The sequence below is a fragment of the Sminthopsis crassicaudata genome, chromosome 1, assembly GCF_048593235.1.
Source record: "Sminthopsis crassicaudata isolate SCR6 chromosome 1, ASM4859323v1, whole genome shotgun sequence".
NCBI classification, from domain to species: Eukaryota; Metazoa; Chordata; class Mammalia; order Dasyuromorphia; family Dasyuridae; genus Sminthopsis; species Sminthopsis crassicaudata.
Genome location: NC_133617.1, coordinates 403,770,979 through 403,791,078, shown reverse-complemented (window position 1 = coordinate 403,791,078; position 20,100 = coordinate 403,770,979). Strand labels below are relative to the sequence as shown.

Here is a 20,100-nt window from a genome sequence, read left to right as displayed (position 1 = left end):
TGCCAGTTGCCACAGGTAGCATAAAAGCCACTGGGTCTTCTTTTTTGTTTTCTCTCTGGTCAGCTATTTAACTTCTTTGGATTAGGGAGGTGTGACTTGATTTGCACATAACACTTATTTGCATCTCTAGACTTCAGTTCCTATTTCAATGATCACCTCTATAAAGATACTACCAAATCTCCATCTTTAATTCTTTATAATTTCATCTACTTTTTGATGATATCAAAGATGCTGTACCTCAAATCTAACATGTCTAAAAGGGAACTTTTCAGCTTTCTTCTCCTCAATCTTGTTTCTTACCTGCCAAATAGCATCTTTTTTTGGGGGGGGAAAATAAATTTTTATTGATGTCAATTGGTCTTTATATATCAGTTTCCTCTAGTATCTATCCCTTTTCCTTTCCCCTTTCAGAGAGCTGTATCATATAACAAATGGTGTTTTTTTTTTAAAGACAAAAGGGACTATGATTTGCACATCTTTTTAAGTCTTATTTCACATAACTGTACCTTGAATACTCTGTTCTGCCCAATTAGTCTACTTGCTGTTCTCCTTATTCAGCATTTCAGCTCCTACCTCCAGACCTTTATCCAGCTGGCTGCTATTTCTTGTCCCTGGAATCCCTGCTCTACACAAGATTCACAAAGGCTAGCTATCCCCTAAAAGAAATTTGTCCAAGCCAGCCTAGTTGTTAGTGATTTGTTCTCTTTCTAGTTTCTTTGCATTTACTTGTCTGGGTATAGGGTATTCCCTCCAGGAAAAGGTGTCCTTAAAGCCAAAGAATACAGATTTTGTCAATTTATCCTGAACACTTGGCACAGGACTTGGAATCGAATACAGCAAACTGATACTCAATTAACATCACAGATATTTTCTAGCATTTTTAGAAAGCAGGTGACTCCTTTATTATATTAATGGAATTAAGTTATAAAGATTAGGTATGATTTCAAGAGGTATAGGGAGAAGGACACAATTCAAGGCAAAAGAGTGGAAGGGTTGATTGTTCTCTCCAAATTATTATAATAGATTATTTGTCGGTGATCAAATTAAAAAGTTACAAACATTCCAAAAGACATTTATGGAGCCAATACTTACTTTTTGAGACTTTAAATCTTCTGTAATAGTCAAAACCTGTTGTTCAAGGGTCCCAACTTTATCTTGAACATATTTTTCATGTAAGCTTTCAGCAAAGTTCTGGAAATTGCTGTTCTGCTTTTTGGCTCTCTGAATGAAATTTGCTGTCAGACCCAACTTTTGTGTCAATCTTGAATGTTCTTCTGTTTCTTTTCCTGTTGAAGAAGAAACATTTAGAGATTAGAAGTATTATTAGGGTAATTAATACTACAAATATGTTTTGTAGAAAATATGTTTTGAGGTTAAGTAAACATAACAAATTATTTGGAATGTCAGACACCAAGATGGAAGGACAGAAGTCTTCTTCATGAATTCATGAAAAGTTAACTAGATCACAGAATTCTCATATATAAAAGGCTGGGTAGAAGATAGTAGTAACCAGATATTCACTATCTTCACTGAATATTCAGCAAAAAGATCTTTATTCTTAATGGCTAAAAAAGTCTCTGCCTCTATTAAGAAAAAAAAAAAATTCTCCCATGTTCATAGGAGTCTGTGCAGGGGCCTACATTTATTTTTGCTATAGACAAATATGACAATATCTTTAATTATATATAGAGAAACTGGAAATGAGAAAAGGGAGGGGAAGACTGGAAAATATAAAAAAAATTTAAAATTTGTAGGCTAAAAACAATTTCTACAATTTTGAAAAAATGCCAAATGAAATCTGAGAGAGCTAAGTTGGGTCTAAAAAGACCCTCTGACTTCTACTACTGTGCAATTAAAATAGATTCATTAAGAAGACAAATTATACTCATGCTCTAAATTAGACCAAATTTTTTTTTTCCTCTGCTATGGTACTTTACCAATCAGTATTTAATGTAAAAGTATATTATCATCCTCAATGACAATGATCTTAGAAAGTATCTAAGGGGCTGGGACAAAGTCTTAAATGTGAGCCTCAGTGTCTTCATTTCAAGAATGAAGAAGATGCACTAAATAATCTTTAAGGTCCCTCTTAGCTTTGTGACACCAGAAGTCACCTTAAAAATTTTTAGCTTTTTAATTTTATGTATCAAAATTGTCGATTTTACCATCTGTGATCAGCTCTATCTTTTGTTTGGTCATGAACTTTTCCCTTATCCATCACTGTGAAGATACTTTCCTCCTTAAGGCATTTACATTTTAATTAATGGGGGGAGATGAAGCATGGGTGTATAAGTATTATACAATACACATATAAAATGATACAAAACTATCTTGTGGGACAAACTGTCATGGACAATCTTGGACTTGGAATAGAGACTGAGGTCAAGCACTTCCCCCTTTTCCTTAGACAATTAAGAGACTACATATGCAAATGTTGCATTCATTGACAAACACTATCATTTTATCAACTGGTTTTGCTTAACTTTTTCTATTAAAAGGGAAGTTCATTCTTGGGGCTGCTTCCAAAATTGCTATTATGCAAGAAATCTTTCTCCTCTGCTAGAAGGCTATCTTCTGGGAGCTTGTTGCTTAGAAGAATCTTTCTTCCTTTACAGGCTTCACAGACCCCAGTTCTAAACCCCTGCTCTCTGGCCACATGGACCAGCATGTGTCTACCTCTTTTGTACATTTTGGCAAGAATTCTTCCTGCTCAACCACTAACCCAGCTGTTGCTTATCTCATGGACTGGAAAAGTACACAATAGATCAGGTATTTATTAGGATCTCCTGTGTATCCAAGACTGAGAAGAACTCTCAGGCTAAGTGTAAGAAAGTTACGTGGGAGGATATGATGAAGTCAGGCTGGACATGTAATGTGAATATGTAGTAACTTCCTTTAATAATGATTATAAATGTTATTTATCTAATCATAATTTTCTAAGATATAAACTGTTATTTGAGAGGCAACTAATAATCTCATTTAGAAAGAAATGCCCTTGGGTATCATACTATTTATCATACTAGATAAATGAATCAATGCTTATAAAATACCATTAAGATCCTGGAAGCACTGAGATTTCTCCATAACGTAAGCAATGGAATCCACAGTCAAAGTTTTTCTGTGTTGTCTAGATCTTCTAATTTCTACAGACCTTATTTTACTCTTAACATCCTCTGACTTTGAAGTATCAGCTTTATTTGAAGCCTAAAACTGTTATACAAGGAAGCTAACTTGCTTTATATTCTTATATTTATATTTATTTACATTATTCCTAGGGCATACTGGGCATGGTGGTATATACTTATAATCCTTGCTACTGGGAAGTCTGATGTTGATGGCTGCTTGTGTTTAGGAGTTCTGAGCTACAGAGGGCAAAAAACAAAAAAGTGTTTACACTAAGCCTCTGAAAAGGGATGAACAGATTCAAGGCGAAAATGGAATAGATTATAGCTTCTGTGACTAGTAGCATGCTGGGGACCAAGAGTAGCCACTTTACATCTAATCTGGGAGAAATAGGGAGACTCAATCTCAGAATAAATAATAAATAGCATACGATAAAGTAAATCTTCTTACCTCTACTGAAGGATCTCAGTAATCCACATTCTAACTAAAAGTCATTAAATCCTTTGACTTGAAAAGATACACAAGTCATTCAGTTCATCTCCCTATTTTCAAATAAGTCATTTTAAATTACCTCTCTCTGGCAAAGAGCACTATTTATCCTTTTCTTAACAATATCCAAATAAAGAATTTAATTAACCTTGATAAGTTATTAAAAACCTATTGAGAGAGGAGGGGAAGAAGGGAGAAAGTTGAAACTCAAAATCTTATTTAAAAAAAAAAAGGAATGTTCAAAACTATCTTTACATGTAATTAGAAAAAACAAAATTCTATTTAAAATTTTAAAAAATACATTGGGATCTTTTGGAGAGAATCAAAAGTAACGTGGGGGACTATGAGAGAAAAAAAATGAACTGTTTCTTAACTGATTACCAATAAGTTCATCTGAAAGTGCACAACTCCTTATGTTTTGCATCCTCTGCCCCTGCATAATGCCTGGTACATGGTAAGGGCTGAAAAATTGCTTGTTGATGAATTGATTGTAGGTTCCCTTGAACCCAATACCAAATAATGCTATACCTGTATTAGGTAGTTGTTTTCATTAAGAAACAGACACATAAAAGAAAACTATAGAGTTGAGCACCAGTTAGCCCTGGATCTGCTTGTAGGTGATGTTCCTCACTGTGATTCTCTCCAAACTTCTGGGATTCATCTCCTTGGTAAACACGGCCATTTCCCTTGGACTGCTTGTTGCTACAAAGGTTATACACTGTGTTTCTGAAAACAAAACAATAACAAGAGGAAAGTGAAGTAAGTCTCACTTTTAACCAAGATTTTTAAGCATAGGAACAATCAATGCAACACAAAGAGCTTATGTTCAAGAAGCATTTTTAAAAATGTATGATTAAAAAAAGGCAGCATCAATATGCAATGGCACTTTTTCTGCCCATCAAGGGTTATGGTCTAGAGAAAGAGTCACATTTAGTCAATCAACAAACATTTACTAAAACTCAACTATATACAAAGTACTGGGCAAAGCATTAGGATTACAAAAAAGACAAAAATTGTTCCTTGTACTCAAGGAGCTTATATTATAATGAGGAAGACAACATATACGCAAATAGGCATATTTGAAATACATGTAGCAAAGACTAAAAGTAATATTAGAAAGCAAAGCTATAGTAGTTGGGGGGACAGTGAAAGGTCCCCATGCAGAAGGGAGCATTAAGGGGTTGAACTATGGCCTCTGATATCCCTTCCAGCTTGAAATCTTCTAATAATAATGAATATTCTGAGGCAGCTAGGTAGTACTGGGCCTGGCATCAAGAAGACCTGCGTTCAAATCTAGCTTCACTTACTAGTTCTATGCCCCTGATCAAGATGTTTAATCTCTGCTTCAATTTCCTCAATTATAAAAATGGCGATAATGACAGTACCTGTCTTACAGTATTACTGTGATGATCAAGGAAGATAATATTTGTAAAGCACTTAGCATAGTGCCTGGGACATAGTAGATGATATAAATGCTTATTCTCTTCAAGAGTTCCCTCTTCATAATCTCATCAACAGTGGTTCAAGAATCATATTTTCAAATTCGTTCAGCATGCTAGGATATAGTTTATCTAAGGATTGGTGATGTAACTTATTGAGAGTACTGAGGTGATCTCTTAACATTTCCTCATTTATCTGGGCTTTCAAATCCATTAATCATTTTTTTGTTTATTTTCTATTTCCTCAAAGAACACTGTCTTTGTTAACTATGAACTGTGTGTGTATAAATGCATGAATTCATGAATAAATGGATGTTTACTTGGCAGTATCTCTCTGTGTGTATTTATACAGTAAGATTATTGAAAATAGGTTCTTGCTTAGTTATACAATCAGGAGATAATAGTCAAGGGCACAAGGTGTCCTTGTTTCTGCAAAATCCTGAATATTTCAGTCTTTATATTCTTGCCCCAAATTTCCTGTGGCTTATCATAAATAGCTTTAAAAGGAAGTGACTGTCTTTTCACCAAATATTTCCTTTCATCTCTTGATCTATGTTTTAATTTGGTCAGCTCAACTTTGATTGTCTTAACTGACATTGGCTGGATTTACTTAAACAAGATCTATTGGCATAAAATGAGACATCATTTTACATGTAGTCATGAAAGAACATAAATGAATCATGAGACTAGAGAAGACTGTGCTGATGAACAATTCACTGAAACATCTGAATCATTAAAAGCTTTTAATTCCAATTAAAAATAAGATAAACTTTTAGAATGACGTAATAAAGAATAAAATTAGAATTTCAGTTTTGTCTTTCCCACTTGGGTACATTCAATTTAACCCATGTTAGCACAGCATCATATTTTCTTTCTTAGGTTCTAGTCTTGAATATTCAGCTACCTCTAGATAGCCAGCTCCCTTTGGATGTCCCAAAGACACCTCAAATACAATGAGTTCAAAATAGAACCCCTCTGTTTGATAACAGAGGATGTCAGCTTAAAAAATACTATCTAATTTGAAATGGTCTGACTGGAAACATTAAATTTAAGGAAAAACTGATAGATAGGAACTAACTTATTTTTTTTTTTTTAGTTTGAGGTTTTACTAAAAATAAACAATGTACAAAATAGATCATTCCTTTTCTTTATGACATACTATGTCATAAAGATGTCATATATCTTTATGATATATAGATATATATCTAACATGTGGGATTGCTGACTGTGATAGTCCACTGACATGCTCTCTTCCCAGTGACTTTCAATCTTCTCATGGTAAGACTGGTTACATATCAGGAGCATTTTTAGCTCTGACCAAAAGAAAATTTCCTGGATAGCTGGCTGGCGTATGTTTTTTCCTCTTATTGATTCCATAATTAATACTGGGCTGAGACCTGGACCTTCAATTAACTTTACACTTCCTAACTCTTGGTTTACCTAAATTCTTCTTAATCTTAACGTATCAATCTGGTTTGTGTCCATTGAACTTTTTGGTCCCCTTCTTTATTATTTTGGGCTTTGCAAGAGCTCTGAGAGTAGGCAAACTCCTCAAAGAGTAGCATCAAGAGAAAAAGAGGGAGAAGAAACCATATATTGCTTCATTTCTTTGGAAATCCATGATTTTAATCTCTATTAATATTCCTTTTGCTAATGTGCTTACAATTCCTTTATCACTTAGTAAGTGGTTTAATTAGTGATGTAGCCAAAATAAAATTACTTAGTAGCCAACTCTTTAGTGATAATTGTCTTTACTTAGGCTGGTTGCACAGTGAAAACTCTGGACTTGGAGTCAGGAAAAGGTGAGTTTGAATCCAGGATCATATAAACTTAGAAGCTGTATATTCTGAGCAAGTCTATGTCTGTTTCCTTATCTGTAAAATGGGGATAATAGTATTTACCTTTCAAGAATATTGTGAAGATTAAATGAGATAGTATTTCTAAAGAGTTTTACAAACTTTAAAGTCCTATATAAATGCTAATTATTATCCTTATCATCATCACAGAGAAGAGAGGTCAGACAACTCAACAGCCTCTCAGTGGGGAGGTCAGAGAACAATTGCCTCTCAGTCTCTTTATATCCATCCTCTGATCCATTCTGTACGTATGGGTTGGATCTCCAACGTCCACTGTCAGGTGGCTCCTGTAGTACAACAGTGAATACCCATTGAGCCAGCAGGGATTCTACTGGGTCTGTATCCCAAAGAGATCATAAAAAAGGGAAAAGGACCCACATGTGCAAAAATGTTTGTGGCAGCCCTTTTTGTAATGGCAAGAAACTGGAAAGTGAATGGATGCCCATCAATTGGGGAATGACTGAATAAGTTGTGGTATATGAATGTTATGGAATATTATTGTTCTACAAGAAATGATCAGCAGGATGTTTCAGAATCACTTACATGAACTGATGCTAAGTGAAATGAACAGAACCAAGAGAACATCGCGTACAGCACGAAGATTATGTGATGATCAGCTGTGATGGACTTGGCTCTTTTCAACAAAGAGAATGATACAAGGCAATTCCAATAGAACTGTGATGAAGACAACCATCTGCATGCAAAAGAGGACTATGGGAAATAAATGTGGATCACAGCATAGTATTTTCACCTTTTTTTGTTGTTTGCTTGTTTTTTTCTTCCATCTTATTTTTTTTTCCTTTTTGATCTGATTTTTCTTGTACAGCATGATAAATGTGGAAACAAGTTTAAAAGAATTGCATGTATTTAACCTTTATTGGATTACTTGCTGTCTAGGTGAGGGGAGTAGAAGGAAGGGATTGAGAAAAATTGGGAACACATGGTTTTGCAAGGGTGAATATTGCAAACTATCTTTGCATGTATTTTGAAAATAAAAAGCTATTATTGAAATTAAAAAATACAATTACACGTTTACAACACAATGAATTACTTGGTCATAGGACCAATGCACTTATTTTACTAAAAGGAAAAGTTAGTATATGAAAAACATAAACATAAGACTCAAATGAAATTTCTAACTATATCAAAACATTTATCAAAATTTGTTGTTTTTCAGTTGTTTCTGACTCATCAAAACCTCATTTGAAGGTTTTTTTTTTTTTTTTTTTTTTTTTTTTGGGCAAAGATACTAAAGTGGTTTGCCAATTCTTTCTCCAGTTCATTTTACAGATGAGGAAACTAAGGCAAGCAGAAATAACTGATTTGCACAGGGTCATATAGCTAGTAAGTATCTAATGATGGATTTGAATTAAAATCTTCCTGACTAGAAGCCCAATGTCTGTCTACTATGCCATCTACCTGCTTTACTCAAATTACAATTTTTATTAATATCGAATCACTTTATTTCATAAAATGCTTATGTAAAATGCTATAGTAGAATTAATCTCAAATTCAAATCAATCTATGATCTTATCGGTTTGAGAGTTCTCTTCAACAACACAAATCACAAACCACACTTATGAATCCTCCTGATAGAAGTCCATTGAATATGTTGGAATCCTTTGATTTCTCTTAATATGAATTAAGTTTCCTTCAGTCATTATTTTCTTTCTTTTCTTCTTCCTTCTTCTTCATCATTGTTTAGCTCTTTAGAAGCAAAGGTATTCTAAATCTTGAAAAGTTGCACTAGTAAAGTGTTTACACTAAAATAAAAAGGATCTTTGCTTTTTCTGGGGAAGCTTACAATCTGTAAAAGTAGTTTTTACTCTTGTACAAGAAATCCAGGCAGCTCTCTTTATCAACTCTGGGTGCTGTCATATATAGATACTGTTGAACAAGATCTGTAGGGTGTCCATTCAGAGGCAAGTTGAAACCTGGGAAACATTCTTCACTCACATTTGGTCTTTCCTGTGGAGGGGAAGCCAAACTCCTTTGAATAATTACAGATCTCTTTCTGGAGACTGTAGTGTTTTAGGGTTTCATGCAAACAATATAATATCATTTATACACAGATGCATCTTGAAGATCTCACTATTCACAGGTAATTTCCCTATGCATCTCCTTGTTTTTGCCCTGTTTGATGTTTATTATCAGAGGGTCATTAAATAGAGTTACTTTCATTATTAGATTTAAGAATGATAAATAAATGGGAGACAACTTGTTATAAAAGAGCTTGTAAAGGCAGAGTTTTGTTTCACTGAGGATTAAGAAAAAGTCAGGAGATTTGGCAGTTAGATCATTGGTAACTTTTGGGAGAACAATTTCAGTTGAATGATGAGTCAGATTGCTGGAGGTTTAGAAGAGGGTGAGAGGAAGAGGAGGCACCCTGTGTTGTGACTTTCTCAAGGAAATTAGCAGAGAAAAGGAGGAGAAGTATAATGAGCTGGGTTAAGAGGAAGAAGAAAGGGTTTTTGAAGGAGGGAGGTGATATGGGCATATTTATAGGCAGCAAGTCTTTACATATGGAAGAGATTGACGACTAGAGAGTGGGGATGATAGAGAATATGGGAGGTAATGGCATTAAAGATTAAGTATGTATACAGAGAAGTTTGTTTTAGCAAAAAAAAAAAAAAAAAAAAAAAAAAGGGCCACCTCTTCATATGAGATAGGTTAAAGAGGAGATCATGGAGGAATATGTCTGAATAATGTGAAACAAAGAGAAGGGAAGGTAAACGGACTTATGTTTCATGTGAAATATGAGTTAGGGTCCTTAAGCTGAGAGTAGAAGATATTATCATGTGGGAAGCCTGATGAGAAATAAGAATGGAAGAGCCACTGTGGAAAATAGGAGAGCAAATTTACAAAGTATGCCATGCCATGAGGGCCAGTCGAGATTGTGTAACATATGTCTATAGTGAACACAGTCAGCAAAGTTTTGTGTGTGCAACTAATACTCTTGACTCACTAAAAGCCACACAAGACACTATGATTATTTTCAATTTTATATAATATTTCTACCTGTCACACATAATGTTTTAAGGTTTGCCATAGGATTTAGATCCACTATCTCATTTGATCCTCACAAAAACTTCTAAGGTATATCTCAGATATTACTACATATTATACTATAATAATACCTTGAGTTATTATTATTTTCATTTTGCAGAGAAAACAGAAGTATCTCAGAGAGATTGTTTGGTCCATGTTCCTATTGTCTGTGTCTGATGTTTTTTCAAATCCACATCTTGATTCGACATCTAGTACTCTATATTTCACTTGTTGTTCAATAGTGTCTATTTCTTCATAACCCTGTATGGGCTTTTCTTGGGAAAGATACTGGAGTGGTTTGTCATTTCTTTTTTTCATTTCACACCAAGTTGTAAATTTGTTCATTCAGATAAATGCTTGATGCTCTGAGAGGATTAAAAAAAAGACAGGTCTCTGCCCTCATACTTTTAGTCTAGCAGCGGAGGAAAAAATACATGGGTAAATACAAATAATCATGTAAAATGTTTAAGTGAAGTAAGAAAGGTAGAAAATGTTCTAGTATTTTAGCAGAAGTTGCTTCTGGTTAAGGAGACTAAATGAAAACATCATGAAGCTGATGGCATTGAACAAGATGACTGAAGGACATTTAAGACAGACAGAACTAAGATGGATAAAACAATTCTAGGGGAAAGGCATCCTGAGAGCAATGCCAAAAAAGTGGGAGAATGAAGAGTGTGTTTAAGGAATGGCAGATGGTCAGTAAGCATTTATTAAGGTACCATGTGCTAGGCACTATCATAGTATTGTTGAAACAGTAGAAGGGCAAAAGGAAGTAGTACAAGATAAGGCTGAAAGAGCTGTTAGAGCTAAACGGGGCAAACCATGGTTGTTGTCCTTTATTCTTAAAGAGGACCAAAATGACTCCACTATGTTAGAGTCAAGTTATAGTGTATAGTGAGTATGATTAATCAAACCAACATGACCTTGGAATGCTCTGCTGCAGGCCAGGCATAAATAATTCATGTGAACATTTGGGGTGGATTCTCTAAATTAGTGTTCGTCCTGCATGTCTTTTGGGCTAATTCAACTCTGCTTTGCTCACAGAGCACTGCATCTTCTCTGATGAGAGCCTGCCATGCTGGGCAGTCCTCTGCCAGTGTCTCCCATGTCATACAATCAATTCTAAAGTTCTTAAGTGAGTGAGAGTATCTCGTATCACTTTCTGACCATCATGTGAGTGCTTGTCTTGTGTGAATTATTATTTTTTTCCCCCTGAGGCTGGGGTTAAGTGACTTGCCCAGGGTCACACAGCTAGGAAGTGTTAAGTGTCTGAGACCAGATTTGAACTCGGGTCTTCCTGAATTCAGGGCTGGTGCTCTGTCCACTGCACCACCTAGCTGCCCCTGTCCTGTGTGAATTCTTCATAAAACTCTTTTTGGAAAACATGCATTTGGTATTTGAACAATGTAACCAGCTCAACAGAGTTGCATTCTCTATAGTAGAGTTGGAATGCTTGCAGTTTAGTTCAAGAAAGAACTTCAGTATCTGGTATTTTATCCTGCCAGGTGATCTTCAGAATCTTCCTAAGACAACCCAATTGGAAGCTATTCAGTTTCCTGGCATTGGTGCTGGTGGAATGCCCAGGTTTCACAGACACATAAAAAGGTCTGTAGTTTAGTCTGGTAGCAGTCTAATATCTCTCCCATGCCTTCCTTTGGCGCCTCCCAAACACTGAGCTAGCTCTGGGAACACGTGAGTCAATTTCATTATCAATGTGTATATAACATTGGCAGGACAACAATCCAACTACTTTAGTCTTGGCTTGTAACTTCTTAAAAATTAAATACATTGCAGTTTTAATAGTATCAGAAAGTATCCAGTTTTAGATTAGTTATCCCAACTCCTAAACACTTACTGTATTTCAGTTCCTAGGTGTTTGAGGGAAATATTCTGGAGGGTAGTGGGCATCTCTGGAACAGGTTGAAAAGCAGCTGCCATGCCTACCAGTCCAGGTGGTGTTTTCACAGGACACAAAAATTCATCAGTTTCTGCATTATCTAGTTAAAAGAGAAGTGAAACAAATGGACCCAATGTTATAGTGCTATGAAAAGCTCATGTTTAGATTCATGTTGAATGTTAACCTATTCCTCCTGATTCACAAGGCCAGAAGCAAGAGAGTCCAGACACTGTTCTCCGATATTCCTTCCAAAGTACTACCATCGTCAATGATGCTTCTTATTTCAAAGTTTGTTATCAGATCATATTTCCTGATAGAATGACAGCTACTTATCTGATTTCCTCAATGACTTTAGTGCTTGGTTCAGAGTTCTCTTCCTTCCCTTAGCTATTATTCTCCTATAATTCAATATTCATGGAACCTCTTTTGAAAATACATACAAACATACACACATACATACACACACACACACACACATATATATATATATATATATATATATATATATATATTTTTTTTTTTTTTTTTTCTATAGCCACACACCAGAAGAGCCATTCTTTAGACCTGATTATTACATGGCATACTATGATACAAAATCCGGAAATCAAAAAGTACAGACACCAATCTCTTATTCTTCTATCATTCTAACTTCCTCACACTAAACTCTCTCCTTGCCTTCCAGTCTATCCTCTCTTTTCAATTCCTTCCCTTTCATTTCACTCCATTCTGGCTTCAATTATGCCCTTCCTAAGTCTTAACCTAATGGCAAGCTACTTAAAAAATTCCTTAGCCATTTAGTAGACTAAATCATCTTTCTTACTTTTGACTCTTATTCAACTAATATCCAACTCTGATTTACCCCTTTCATCTGATTTCTTGGACCTTGCTGATGGGTTGATAGACAAAATTTCAAAATCGACCCAACTTCATTTGTTATAAACTTGTCAGTCAGTCAACAAGTATTCATTAAGCATTTATTCTGGGGCTAAGAATAGAGGCAAAATACAAGAAACTCATATAGTATATGCAAAACTATATACATGATATAGATATTTATATTTATAGTACTAATACTCAGATATTTATAGTACTAATGGACAATAATCTCAAAGGGAAGGCATGACTGACCATAAGAGGCATAAGTGATGAAGAGGGAATCAAGAAAGGCTTTTGGCAGAAGTTAGAATTTCAACTGAATCTAGAAGTAGAGCTGAGGAGGAAGAGCATTCCAAATATGAGAAACAACCAGAAAAAGTACTGAGTTGGGAGGAGTGACATGTGTGAAGGTCAGGAAGGTCCACTGACTAGTAGAGGACTGTGAGAAGACTGGAAAGACTATTTGTGAAGGGCTTTAAAAATCCAAATAAAAGATTTCATATTTGACCCTGGAAATAATAGGGAGCCACTGGAATTTGTTGCATAGTTGGGGGATAGGCAGATGTGTTTTAAGTAGATCACCTTGATAGCTGTGAAGAAATGGACATTAGTGAGAAGAATCTTGATTCAACTAGAAGGCTGCTGCTGAAATGGTTGAGATGTAGTAGCTATGTGAGTGGAAAGGTGAGGATGTGCATAATTTGTTGTGAAGGTAGAAACAAGGTTTGGCAACACTGTGAGTGAGGAGCCTAAGATGGGAAGATGGTGGTGCTCTTGACAGAAATAAAGGAATCTGGAGCAGGGGAAGGTTTTGTGGAAAAGAAACTGAATACTATTTTGGATATTTTAACCTCATCTGCATATTCACTGCTATTCACAAATCCTTTTATTTTATTCTTATCAGTTCACAATCTAAATTTCCACAATTGGTCTAAATCTCTTTCAGTCTCTTCTGAAGTCTGAAGTTTATCTCTACCCTTTATGCTCAATGACATTAGTTTCCCTTACTGAAATCAAGGTCATCTTTTGTTATATCTTTGATTTCTTATACCTTAAAACTCCTAAGTCCTTTCACTTTTTTTCTTCTTTCCTTCTTCTAGTTTCAGAGGAAGAGTTGGTTTCTTGGCGAGGTGCTCTTATGAGTTTATCCCTTACAGCTTCTTTCTGCTTTATCAATCAATTATCCCCTCTTTTTGTGCATCTAGAATCTTTTCCTTTATATTGATATCTTGTTATGCCATGCTTAGGTTTCCCTAATCTTATAGCACCGTTCCCTCCCTCCCCCTTCCCTTGACCTTTCTATCCCACCAATGGCTTCACTTACTGGTTAACAAATAAAATCAAAATCTTTAGGCTATCAATCAAAGCTGTACATAATTGATAGTCTCTATATTTCCACTCTTATGAGTACTCTTTACATATACTAAGTTACAGAAAAACAACACTACTTACTATTTTGTATTACTTCTGTATCTTCTCCTTGGGATGCCCTTTTACTACTTATGACTTTTAAAATACTATCCATTCTTCAAGGCCTGGTTCAAAAACTGGTTTGACTTCTCAATATTTGCGTAACCACAAGTAAGTCATTTAACCTCCCTGGGTCACAGGTTACTCATTTATAAAATGAGGGAACTGGACCACAGGATCTTAAAAGTCCTTTCCAGCTGGAGATATAAGATCTTATGATCCTCCATGAAGTCTATTTCCACTGCTTCCTAGTACCATATCACCCAAATACACATACACACCCCATTTCTTTATTTCTTGCCAAAATATCTCTGCTCCCATCTAGCCCAATCTAATTAACACTGAGTTTATTGGCACAGTAGATACATCTAGCTTCTGATTTAGTTTCACGTTCCTCCATATCTACTACTTTAGAAATCTAACACTTGTGGTATAAAATGCTGGTTGGTAGAAGAAAGTCCTTGTTATTAAGATTACATTCAAAAATTGGTAATACCTACTGGAAGGAGCTTAAAAATGATGCTAGTAAAAATCTACTAGAAGAACCTTGAAGACCTCCAATACCTCGTTTCTCTCACCTCATTCTCTTTAACCCCTTATATGTTGGTAGCTACTTCTTTTTGTTCATCTTGCTTTTATTCCTTCTTTTATCTCTTACAGACCTCAACAAACATTTATTAGATGCTAATATGTTATGTCAATGTAGTAAAGTGCTTGAGGAGACATAATAATAGACATAACTCTAGTGTTCTTGATCTCAAGGAGCTTATCTAAATAAATATGCCCTCAAGGTATAATTCTTAACCTCTGTTTCTCTACACACACTTTCATTGATCTCATCTACTACATTGGTTTCAGTTGTTAATATTATTGTTCAACCTATGTAGATGATTCATATGGTTTTATTTAAAATTAGGAACTCTCCCTCTCTCTAGTCTCTAGGGGCTGATGCCCAATTATCGTTGGAATGTCTGCATGACTTGGAAGCACCTGAAGTTCAACATAAATCTTAGGTAGAGCAAGACATAGAGGAGAACAGAAAACATGGAAATGGTAAAAGCGATGAGAGAGTAATTGGTATAAATTCCTAAATGAAGGATATCAGAAGTATGTACTTGAGATATGCCAAGACAAATTTTAATTCAAGTGAGTGGGGGAATCTACCCAAAGGGAACTAAAGTATTAGCAATATGAAAATATTCAAGATACTATGATATAGGAAGAAATTGTGTATCAGAATAAGGTGTGTGTGTGTGTATGTGTGTGGAGAGATTCACAGCATTATTAAGAGCTGACAATCTGACAAATTCACTGTAATTGCTTAATGACTCAAATTCTATTTCCTTCATGAAGTCTTTCCAGATCACCCAAGATACAAGCTTTCTCTTCTACTAGCCCTTGTTTGTTCCACTTAACATAATCTGACTCCATTCCTAAATTGTCTTATGGGAGACAGATTAACTGTCTCCAAATATATGGAGGGCCCTCATGTAGAAAAGAGATAAGAATTGTTTTGTTTGGCTCCAGAGATCACAACTAGAACAATCAAAACAAGCATGTTTTTGCTTGAAATAAGGGAAAATCCTAACAATCAGAATGGACTAAAAATGAAATGGGCAGCCTCAGAAGGTAAATGAGATCCCAGGCATTGGAGGTCTTTACATGGATAGAAGAGAGCCACTTGTTAGGCAGCTGAAGAGGGATTCTTGCTCTAGTGGAAAGTGTGCAAGATTCTGGAGGTTGACATACAATAGTTCAATTCCCACTTGTGACACTAGCTGTCATAATTTGTCCCTAGACCTATATCTGAAGCTTTATAGATAGATAAATAAATAAATAAAAACATATATATGTATATAGGTGTAGCTTTAGGATGTGCAGAATTTGTGATCTGCTGGCACAGCTGCCAAAAGTCTTGTGTCACCTCCATACTAGGATGAAGCATTAGAGTATGACTTGTAGGAAACAGGGAAGTAAGAAATACATGCTTTTATGTTGAAATACACATTAAGATTAAAAGGAATTGTATACATGTCCTAAAACCTTAAGCGGATGTTTTATAATTAAGGAGACAAGGCAACTTGGAATATAGACTCTGTTTATACTATGCAGATATTGTATAACAAAACAACAATTATATGTGGATGTTCTAAATAAACTGCCACACAAAAATAAACAAAGGAGAAAGATGAGTGTGAAAAGTAAGAATATTCTGATCCTACTGGTTAGTCAGTTTCCAGTACTAATCATGTGGGAATTCAGTTATCTTAAAGCTTGTTGTCACCAGTCTGAGTCTAATCATTTGGAATTGCTCAAACTCATTATGCAATCATCTATGAAACCAGGGTTGGAAATTCAGTAGAGGAAGAAGTTAAGGAAATGGGGGAAGGGACACAACTTAATAAAAAAGATCTTTATTAGTGACAGTCTCTAGAAACTTAAAACTTTAGAAAGATTCTAAATACCAATCCAACGCTATGCAGCTCTAATGTTCCTCTTCTAATTTTCACATAAATGGGATTTAGTCACAAAAGGAAATAGTTTTAGGAGTTTAATTGTATATGCATTTTTCTAGTAGTTCTATAAAGGTCGTGATTGTAGTACTTTTTACCTATTTCAAATTAGATTCAGACAAAGGGCAAAACATTTTTCTTGCAGATTTTCTTTTTTTCTACTTACAGGCAAGAGGTCCTAGCTAGTTTTCAGCATTTATAGAAAACTGTGAAAAATTGTAAAGCATTTTAATTTGTATGGCATTATACTGTGGCCTTATGGCTACAGTAAAATGCTGCTGTGATCCCTTTCTCATTCCCGATTCCTTCCCATCAGTGTCAAAAGTAGCCGGGAGCACACTAGGTTGGGACTGGGGGTTAGCAATTGAATTATCTAGCTGAGGGAAGGGGGAAATGCATCTAGGAGCCATACAAACTGAAAAACTGTCAACACAATGCATGCATGTAAGCATCAAATTAAGGACCACAAATACAAATTTGTTTGCAGCTTAAGGACATTATAAGCTGGCAGTGATTTCATATAAAATTGGTCCTTGGCTTACCTCTGTTGGAGTACCACTTTGAACCTCTAACCCCAGCTTCTTTTATCTCACAAATGTATACTTTTTTTTTTTTTTTTTTAAATCACAAAGGGTTCAGGAAGTAAGAATGGAGAGGAGGATCACAAATTCACTATTATTACTTCAAAGCCACTGATGATGGGGCAGCATTAGCATCTTTGCATATAGACATCTCAGGCATCAAGCAGTTAAAATCGATACCATTGCCAGAAATCAGGATATATTAGAGCAGTAGCATGATACCTTAGAAAGAGCACTGGATATCAAGCCAGAAAACCTCTTCTGTGTTAGACTGGAGGACTTCCTTGTTGAGTTTATGATAGGTAACTTTAAAACAATAGGCCAGAAGAGAGGGTAGAATAAGTATATATATTCTATTTTTGAAAAAGGAAATTAAAAAATATACCCCATAATATTTATATAACATTTGTTAGTGTAACTTGTTTACAATCTATTTCTTAGAGGCTACAGAGATTATTATTGTCTCTTTAAAAGTACAGAAGTGGGATGTTTGTACTAGCAATTAGGAAGTTGAGAAAATTCCTTACTGCAAAGTACTTCTCCCAGTGATGTCAAGGAGGTGTGTATTTTATATTTGATCCATGCTCTATGAGGAATCTGTGAAGAATACAGAGAGGAAGAGGATCAGGTTTTAAAGAAACTTTATGAAATGAATCCCGGAAAGAGTCTATGAAGAACTGGCAAGTACAATGTACTTTGGAAAGACTATGATAAAAAGAAAGACAAAGAAACGATTGATACTGAACAGAAACATTGGAAGATTCTTAAAAGACTTTCATCAATATCTGGATTGAAGTAGAGTTAAGACTTGAGTTTCCATGGAAGTGAAGAGTGGTTAACTACTAAAGCAGTAGTCCTCAAACTTTTTAAATAGGGGCCAGTTCACTGTCCCTCAGACGTTGGAGGGCCAGACTATAGTAAAAACAAAAGCTCACACTCTGTCTCCACCCCTCAGCCCATCTGCCATAACCTGGCAGTGGCATAAACATCCTCAGCAGGTGCACCTAGCCCGAGGGCTGTAGTTTGAGAACCTGTAGTTTGTACTAAAGTATTGAGACCTGAAAGGTCATGAAATACTCTAGGTACTTAAATATGTCTACATCTATTGATATTTTCATTCATTAATGATTTATACATGAAATAATTATAATTTTTAATTAAATAAAATAAGTGTAATTACTATTGGGAAAGGATGATTTCACATTAGATTTTGAGCTCTATAGTGAACTCCTTGAAGGCTGGAACAAATTTTGCCTTTCTTGTCTTGCTCAGAATTTAGCACACTGCTAGGCACATAACAGGTGCTTAAATATTTATTGACTTGAGACTTCATTTCATTAAATAACTAATATATCATGAATTAGGATGGAGTTCAAACTAGTTAGTTAAAGAGGTTACAATTTTATCAGTGAGAAAAATCACAATTAACTTTAGTTGACTATAAAGCTTAGGAAGATAAAATTAAATAAATATTCAGCAGGAGTCAAGTGACAAGCTAACAGTGTCAAGTGAACATTATGTTTGGGAGTATAACTTTGTCACTCTAACAATAAAAATGCTTTCTTTTCCCTTTCTGATCTGTAAATGCTTAATATTCTAGAATATAGTGCTAAAGAGGCAAAGGTTGGTCCTTATATATCAATGCCAGTTTGCTTTGCTCTGCTGCAGTATCACCCTCTACAAAGTATGTTAAGATCCTGTCTAATAAACTTCTATCGAAAGGGCGTCTTCTCAGCTACCTAAAGGATGACTTCAATGATTCCACCTAAACACCTCTTGTCTCCTCTGATGCTACCATCACTCACTTGAAGGAGCGTCTCATCTCATAGCTAGACTACAACTGTCTTCTGATTGATTTCTCTGCCTCAAGAGAAGGCATTCCAATTCCCCATTCCAATCACACTCTACTCAGTTGCCAAAGTGACCTGTCTAAAGTGTAAGCCACCCCCCTCTAATCCAATAAACTCTAGTGGCTCCCTATTATCCCCAGATTCAAATGTGGATCTTCTGTTTGACTCCTAAAGCTCTTCATAGCTTGGCTCCCTCCCTCTCTCCAATCTTTGCATAAAACACTTGTATTAGGAGTTATTCCCCTCTGCATCTGGGGCTACACCTGGTTTCAACAAGATGCCCCTCTCATATTAGGGGCGAATTCTCCTCCAATCTCATCACCATGCTGCCAACTAGAGCCTAGACCGACACCACTCCTCAGCCCCTTGGACTAGCTTATGGATTTGATTCTCCTGCCACTCAGCCTCTGCTGCCCTCCATGGAACAAGATACCCACTAATCAGTGTCCCCCCTTTTCTGTTTTCTCCTCTCCATTAGATGATTAGCCCCTTGAGGAAAGACTTTTAAAAATATTAATTATAGATACTAGCACAATGCCTAGCACATAGGCAATTAATAAACGAGTATTAGATCGGATCACAATCCAGTAACACTGGCCTCCTTAATGCTACTTCCACAACATGTTCAGTCTGTGGACTCTGCAATTTCAAGTGTTGTCCTCCATGCCTGCTATATCTTCTATCTTCACTGTGTTTTCCCTCTTAGATGATCTCCAGTTTTTCCTGTATATATCTATATACATATATATCTTATTTATACACAGTTATTTGCATGTTGTCTTAAGAATGTAAGTTCCGATGACATGATGGTATACTTAGAGAACCCCAAAGAATCTGCTAAAAAGCTATTAGAAATAATTCAGAATTTTAGCAAAGTCGCAGGATACAAAATAAATCCATATAAATCCTCAGCATTTTTATACATGAACAACACAATCCAACAGCAAGAGATACAAAG

General features: G+C 35.5%; 1 protein-coding gene across 2 annotated transcripts in view; it reads right to left on the bottom strand.

The window, feature by feature from the left end:
• TBC1D2 (TBC1 domain family member 2) overlaps positions 1-20,100 on the bottom strand; it is a 54,436-nt gene that overhangs the window by 28,811 nt on the left and 5,525 nt on the right. For both annotated transcript variants that reach the window (XM_074280054.1, XM_074280055.1), the window contains 3 exons: positions 11,811-11,952; positions 4,205-4,338; positions 1,093-1,286 (listed from right to left, as the gene is read on the bottom strand). In XM_074280054.1, the coding sequence (XP_074136155.1) occupies positions 1,093-1,286; positions 4,205-4,338; positions 11,811-11,952 (470 nt within the window). The remainder of the gene's footprint in view (positions 1-1,092; positions 1,287-4,204; positions 4,339-11,810; positions 11,953-20,100) is intronic.